This window comes from Nicotiana attenuata, unplaced genomic scaffold, assembly GCF_001879085.1.
Source record: "Nicotiana attenuata strain UT unplaced genomic scaffold, NIATTr2, whole genome shotgun sequence".
Lineage (NCBI taxonomy): Eukaryota > Viridiplantae > Streptophyta > Magnoliopsida > Solanales > Solanaceae > Nicotiana > Nicotiana attenuata.
In genome coordinates this window covers 57,589-65,880 of record NW_017673236.1, presented here as the reverse complement: position 1 = coordinate 65,880, position 8,292 = coordinate 57,589, and the positions used below count along the sequence as shown (strand labels likewise).

Here is an 8,292-nt window from a genome sequence, read left to right as displayed (position 1 = left end):
ATATTAACCAACCGAAAAGCAAAAATTATGATAAGTAGTGGCAGAGTCACATGTATTCAAATCGTCGGAAAATTACACTGCGTAACTATGTAAAAATAATTTTTATAAATATACTGTATATACTATATATTAACTTCCCTTGATTTATTTATGAATTTATATTTCTATATTTTGATCTCCTTAGAGAAAATACTAGCTCTGCCACCGGAGACCAGAAATGATTGCACAAAGTAACAAAAAAGTTATGACCTAAGTCATGGTAATAATTGCATAAGAAGGAAGAGAAGTACCAGAAATTTCTATTCAACACAAGAGCAGCAAACGTATAGATAAGACTACCGTAGATGAGAAGAAAGAACTTATAATATGATGAAACAAACTAAGGTAGATTGGTTCAAATAATAAGTGAAAGCATAATGAGAAAGAGAAATAAAGTAACTCACTCAAAGCTTTCACTGCTGTAAACGATTGCACAACACCTAATATTGGACTCCAAAATATCATACTCTTCTTCTATTTTGCACAGTGCAGCAAAATGTTTGTCTCTACGTTTTTCACTACTAAGGAAGTAACCATAAACCATCAATTGATGAAAACAATTAAGGGGAGAACGCATTACAACCCTAAAAGGCTAAAACTACAGAGAAATGAAAGAAGACAAATAGACATTTGCAATTCTCCAAGTGGATTTGACCTTTGAAAAATGTTGGAACTAGGACTTTGGGAGGCTAAAGTTGTCTCTAGGTCATAGGTTCGAACAGTGAAAGCAGCTACTAATGCTTGCATTAGAGTAGACTATCTACATCACATCCCTAGAGGTGCGACCCCTGCGTGAGTGCGTGATGCCTTGTGCACTGGGCTGTCCTGCCCTTTTAGGACTCTGGGGAGGAGGGAGTACCTCCTCTAATGGAAAGAATTGAACCACGAGAAGAACTTCTATTCATGGAATATGGATCAACAAACACAATTACAACTGTAATATCATCATGGAAATGCCTTCTTACGCCTCGGTCAATCTTCTTTAGGTCTGAATAACGCATTTCTCTTTTCTTGGCCGCTACATGTAGAGCAGCTTCGATAAGTCTTCTAGCAATTCCCTGCTAAGAGTAAAGAGGATACATGCTCATTATGTGGTAAAATCTGATTGAAAAGTTGTGCATTCAGAATATGAGAATATTGAGATTGAACTCGTGCGCTGTGGTTTGAATTGTGACTTCTTGACTAATCACCAGATAAATCAGAAGTGCAAATGAACATAAAGGTCATACAGTCAGACATCTCTATAACAACATCCCTATATAACAACCGTTCACTATAAAAGTCAAGCTTTTCTCGAAATCGATTTTTATATTATGTTATAACATATGTCTTCCATAACAGCACTTCACTATAGCAGCCAAAAAATATCGGAACGAATGAGACTGTTATACAGAGGTTTGACTGTAACTAGAGATTGAAAAACTTACATTTCTAGGATGATTGTGGACAATATCAACAGCTTCCTGGTTGCTAAGATGGTCCCATAGACCATCTGAAGCAAATATGACGAATTGATCCTTTGAACTGAGTCTGTGAACGGATATTGATGGCTCCGCGCTGAGGATTGGTTTCGAGAAAGGTTCAGGCAACCTAAATCTTGCCAATAATGGTGCTTGGTTGAACTCCGACTTCTTAAGATAGGCATCACCAATTGACCTTGAAACCTGTTACGAAGATATATATTAGGAATATCACCATCAATTAAACGCGTTGAAGCTCAAACTACATATTTTCTTAACAGGCTACATAACATAAGAAAGCATAACATACAACAAATACCTGTATGAGACCTTTCACACGCCAAACGTTGTGTTTGAGAACCACAATTCGCGAATCTTGAGGATGCAATGAGCGAAGCTCGTCTCTCACAGACTCAATACTAGCATTGTGTTCTGTTGACAATTGAATAGCCGTTATACTCTTTGTAGCTTTATCTACTCTACCTAGTACTGCACGTGAATCTCCAACATTCGCGATATATAATAGTCCATTGCATATTATGCCCGCTAAACAGCATGATCCTACTGATGCAATCTGTGGCTTCTCATTCCATTGTCGCTTTATAAGTGATAGAAACTCTTCTTCAGTTGTCAAGAAAGCTTTCCTTATGGCATCAGCAGAAATTTCTTGATGCTCTGATGCAAATTCTGATAATGAAAATGAAATGCAATTAAATTAAAGAACTAATAGTGTTTATTGTACATTATATAGATGAGATTAGACTTTCACAAGAAATTGAATTTTAAGTCTGAAACACAAATAATACCTCTGGAGGATAATATGCTAGGATTAGCAAAGGTCTAGACACTAGGGCAATCATTCTTCCATTTCTTGGTTCGAATTGTTAGTTGAATTATTTCTTGGTTTCATCCATTTAACACAAGAGGCACGAAAATATTTCTAGTCTATTAGAGTCCCCTGGAGTTGTAGGGAAGATGAAAATCTTGGAAAACCTAGAAAAGAAACATTGATAATTCGCCAGATCATAGATACAAAAAAATTATCCAAATATCAAAACGGATTTCTTTATACTCCGCACAAACTAGAAGAAGCTCGTGGGAAGGTCAAAGGAAGATATTAAGAATTTTTCCAAATTCTAATAATTCCGAGCCCTGATCTTTTCTATAAAAAAGTATGTACAGTACTTTCTGTTTTCGAGCTAAAGAAGTTATATATTGGAGACATAAACTAATTAGCATCTTTTTGTGAATCAAATCAACCAATTCACAAAATAAAACACATGCATTCAAATAATAATAACATTACATACTCTTGAGATTGGAGAACAGAGTTTTGTTTATAAACCGCGATGTCTCAGGTCCTCCATGTCCATCATAAACTCCTATAAATGTTCCATGCGGTCCTGATTTCAAAGAACTCAATGGCCCTGATTCGAGCTGACTCCGATCCTCCATCAAATTATTGGCTTGTATTACTGCCATGGAAAATTCCCCATTGACATGAGCTCCCAAATCCTTATACCACATTAATCCATTAAACCTCCCATTTGTATCTCCTCCTCGCCCGCTACCATCTCCCTTTACAGAAGGTCTCCAGCACAATGTTACCATCTTTTCTCATGCAATTACTATACATGAATATGGGTGTATCCAAATGGTCTAGCAATCTTCAGTTTCTATATTTGTCGCGAGGATTCATTTAGCTGACTCCAACTCAATTCTTAGCGTTCCATACTCGCAAGTACTAAAGGCCTAGAGACCAATGAATATGTAGCAAAGCTCCAAAGAAAGGAAAGAAAAAACCAAATTTGTATGGGCAGAGTTGAAGCAATAGTTGTGTCCCAAGACAAGAAAGTAATAATTTTTATGTGAGTTCAGAGAATATGGAGGTGTTCTGGTCTTGATTCTTGAATACTATGAACCTATGTACAAACTCTGTGGTCCTTTTTATGAATGTGTCAACTTTCAACTACAGCCTTAGCTGTAAAAACCCATAAAAGATATGATGGTGACAGAGTTTGTTGTTGAATCAGAAGGATCAAAAGAGGTTATGGGCAACAAAAACAAAACTCAGTTTTGGAAGTTTTGTCCAAATGATCTTTTTATGGTAATTTGGTGTCAGATGAGATCTCAGATTGTTTGAAGACAATCTGTTTTGTGTCTATGTAATACATAGTGAACCTCCACATTTCTCTCTATTTCAGTTCCTCTCTATGTTTCTTGGTTGTTAGAATTTTGACATTTGAGTTATTATGGTTGTGGTCATAGGCTCTCTAGAGCCTTCTATCACAGGGCTAAAGTTTCATTTTCTTAACTTTTTTACCTTAATACATAAAGTTACTCTGATATTCATGATTTAGACTTACTTTGAAAATTAGAATTTGAAGATAATTTTCTAATTAGTATACTAATTCAGATTGTGTATATGTTTATAAAATTTTGTTAGTTCGTGTGATAGTTGCCTTAGCTGAAAGAAACTTTTTAAGTTTAAAATTATTAGATTCTTAGCTAGGATTAACAATATTTCAAGAATGATTTTCAATTGAAAAGATAGCTAGAAAAGATCCCCTATAAATTAACTTGCATCTCAAAAATTTAGAAGAACAAAATTCAAATGAAAATCTATATGAAACTTTTTTGGAATAAAAAAATTAAGGTCTTTTATTAAGTTTAGCTTTAGGTGATCAATTTTATTGCGTCGCACTTGTTTTCGTTTCCTTTTTCTTCATACTTGAAAATCAAAATGTTTGGTGTGCTTGGTACGGTAGAAGTCATTTTTCAAGAAAATATTTGTTATGAATTTGATATCACTTACTCCAACCAACATATAGGGTGTGTTTGGTACGAAGGAAAATATTTTTCGGAAAATAATTTTCAATTTTCCCATGTTTGGTTGGTTTAAATGTTTTGGAAACATTTTCCTCATAACTCATTGTCACGACCCAAACCCCGCTCCGGTCGTGATGGCGCCTCTCGTGAGGACAAGGCCAACCAACCAACCCAAATTGCCTTTTTCGAAAATAGATAAAACAGGAATGAACAATTTTAAAGATGATTTAGTAACATTACTTAGCGGAAGTACAACCCAAACACAGCCCAAACCGGGGTGTCACAAGTCACGAGCATCTATAAGGATGTAATCACATTTACAAGTCTAGAAAATACACTGAACAGGAATAATGAATAACATAGAAAGAAACGGTGCTGTGAATGATGGGAGTCACCTCGCTAAACACCTACAGCTCTGCCTCCAAACTGCCAATATCCGCTACCGGGTGAAATAAATACCTGCAACTGCACACGAGGTGCAGGGAGTAAAGTGAGTACTCCAACTCAGTGAGTAATAAAGGTAAATAACAACTGAGCAGTAAGAAATCACGTAAAGCAACCAACATGCTATATAGAAGCAGGGTACAATCCTTTGAGAAAACAGTGAAGCTGTGAAATCTTTAGAAATATCTTGGCTCAGTTTAAACCTCCTTTGAAAATAGTCTTTTCAACAGTTGCGAAATAATTTCAAAAGCAATTAGTGCCGATATGCACAGAAATCCGCCCCTCGGGCACGAATACCACAGTATAACAAGTAAAGACAAGTAAGTATGCAAGATGAGCACATAAAAGCTCGCCCCTCGGGCAATATCTCAAAGCAGTACCAGCCCCTCGGGCTACCTTACAGTCACTCATATCAGCCCCTCGGGCTCACTCTCAGAAAACACTCGTATCAGTCCCTCGGGCTCAGTATCAATCACTCAGCATAATGGGTACCCGCGCTCACTATGGGTGTGCAGACTCCAGAGGAGCCCCTTACGGCCCAAACGCTAAATCAACATAAGGCCTGAAAGCCTTCTCACATCACTCATAAGACCTGAAAGCCTCCTCACATCACTCACAAGGCCTGAAAGCCTCCTCACGTCACTCAAGCCACCCCGTGGCATATAAATGTATCTCAGGCCCTCGGCCTCATATCACTCAGCATATCCTCACATATGGCCCTCGGCCTCACTCAGTCCGAAAATCGTCACAAGCCCCTCGGCATTCGTAAAACAGTAATTCTCAGCCCAAAATATCATTCAGAAATATAAGTTTCAAATCTAAGTAAAAGTGGCTGAGTTTGTAAAACAATAGATATCAATAGGACCGAGTTCATGTATAAGTCAAAACAGTGAGGAAAACAGTGATAAAAACTCCCCGAAGGATTCAAACAATTGGCACGAAGCCCAAATAAGGCAATCAGCCCAAGTCATGATAATAACAAATAAGTTTCAATCAAATACGCGGTAAAATCATCAATCGGGACGAACCAAGTCACAATCCCCAACGGTGCTCTACCCCACGCTCGCTATCCGCCGTGCAAGTCACCTCAACACAGTACTACGATGTGCGATCCGGGGTTTCAAACCCTCAGAATATCATTTACAATCATTACTCACCTCGAACCGCCGAAATCTCTAGCTCGCGACGCCTTTGCCCCTCAAATCGGCCTCCACGCACGTCGAATCTATCCAAAAATAAAGCGAATACATCACAATATGGTAAGGGAACAAAGCCCAAGCGAAAATAAACAATAACAGGCACAAATCCCGAAATTACCAAAATCCGAGCCCTGGACCCACTTCTCGAAACTCAGAAATTTTCACATCAATAGATTCCCTATCTTTCCACGAGTTCATACATATCAAGAACTCCCAAATCCGAGCTCAAATGGCCTATCAAATCCCAATTTAAAAATCTCCAATTTCCAAGCCCTAGTTCTTCAATTTTAGGCTTAATTTCCATGAATTTCTAGGTGGATTTCACAATAAAATCAAGTTTTAAGCCCAAGATTCTTACCTCAAGTCGATTCCTCTTGTATCCCTCTCTCATCTCCTCCAAAAATCTCCAAAAACGAGCAGCCATGGGTGAAAATAGGTCCAAAATCGCGGATGAAATGAAGTTATAACCTTCTGCCCAGCACATTTCACTTCTGCGGAAACTTTTCCGCTTCCGCGGTCCCGCTTCTGCGGACCACGTGCCGCTTCTGCGGCTTCCACTAATGTCCAAAACTTCCGCTTCTGTGGTCTTTCGCTCGCAGATGCGGTTTCGCTTCTGCGGAAAAACCACAGCATCTGCGGAGCCTGTTGCACCAACCAAAACCGCTTATGCGGTCTTCTGTTCGCACTTGCGATGCCGCTTCTGTGGTCCCATTTCCGCAGAAGCGGAAATACCAGAAGCAGCAGCCAAATCAAAATCTCCCAAGTCCAAAACTCTCTGTTAGCCATCCGGAATCACCCCGAGGCCCCCCGGGACCTCAATAAAAACCACCAACACATTCCAAAACATCATCCAAACTTATTCCAATTATCAAAACACCTCGAACAACACCAGAACCATCAAATTACATCGAATTCAAGCCTAAGTTCTTCAATAACTTCTGAAACACGCATTCGATCAAAAACCCGACCAAATCACCTCCGAATGACCTGAAATTTTGCACACACATCCCAAATCACCCAATGAAGCTACTGCAACTCTCGGAATTCCATTCTGACCCTCGGATCAAAATCTCACCTATCAACCGGAATTCGCCAAAATACTAACTTTGCCAATTCAAGCCTAATTCTACACCGGACTTCCAAAACCAATTCTGATCACGCTCCTAAGTCATAAATCACCCAGCGAAGCTAACCAAATCATAAAAACTCCGATGCGAGCTCGTATACCAATAAGTCAACTCTTGGTCAAACCTTTCAAATTCCAAGCTTTCAACTGAAACTGTTCTTTCAAATTCATTCCAAATTTTCCTGAAAACTAAAACGAACGATCTACATTAGTCATAATACATAACACGGGGCAAGTCATGCCCAAGAACTGGCGATCGAAGTGCAAAAGCTCAAAACAACCGGTCGGGTCGTTACATCCTTCCCCACTTAAACACACGTTCATCCTCGAACGTACCCAGAGTTGTTCTAGAAGCCAACCAGTAACTGAATAACTTTACCATGCATATACCCGGGGGTGATCCCACATCACCCTATCTCCTATAGGTCCGATAATACATTTTAACTGAAATCACACAATCCAGCCTAGCCCATAAATCATAGAACCACATTGCACTTTCCGAAATCATACACAAGATCAGAACCTCACATCTATATTCAGAATAAGCCCGAACCAGCTGTAATAACCCATACCTGTAACCTCAGGTGCAATTATATGATATAACACATAACTCAAACACTCCAAACGATAACTTCTATTCATAGCAACTGCATACAACACTCGAATACCGGTAGAAACCTCTTATCAACTAAGGTCTTATTCCAACACTTCTATATACTGCTAATGATAAATGAAACATGCAAAAAACCGTAACCATCTCTCAGGTCAACCATTCATGAAGTCACTTCCCTTTTGGCTAATACCACAGCAGATTTCCGAGCCGAACCTCGATATTATCCTTCCAACAAGCTGAAATCAAATCCGTTCGTATTCATTAATGACCCCAACGATCACCTCGAATCCAACACACCTCTCTGGCGACATGACACATCAATACAGGCCTAAGCCACAACTTACATAATACGCGCACCAATAAAAAACGGTCTGAATATCCTCAAATCATAAAAATGACCCCCAGACGCAAGAGCTGTATCTCAAGCTCATCAGTACCATCACAACACAAAGCTGAGACCCCGTCTCACATCATAGAAATAGAACACCTGAATCTACCCCGAAAGGTCATATTTCCACGTAGCCTCGCTACAATGCGCGATCCTATCCAAACACATTTACACATGAAACACCTCAAGTCACT

General features: G+C 39.0%; 1 protein-coding gene across 1 annotated transcript; it reads right to left on the bottom strand.

Moving 5' to 3' along the window:
- Nucleotides 1–668: 668 nt before the first annotated feature.
- On the bottom strand, nt 669–3,668 carry LOC109215806 (probable protein phosphatase 2C 38). The gene is made up of 4 exons (XM_019379920.1): nt 2,810–3,668; nt 1,819–2,186; nt 1,467–1,703; nt 669–1,097 (listed from the first exon to the last, which is right to left on the bottom strand). The coding sequence occupies exons 1-4, from the start codon at nt 3,108–3,110 to the stop codon at nt 873–875; spliced, it is 1,131 nt and encodes a 376-aa protein (XP_019235465.1). The 5' UTR covers nt 3,111–3,668; the 3' UTR covers nt 669–872.
- Between the last annotated feature and the right edge of the window lie 4,624 nt (nt 3,669–8,292).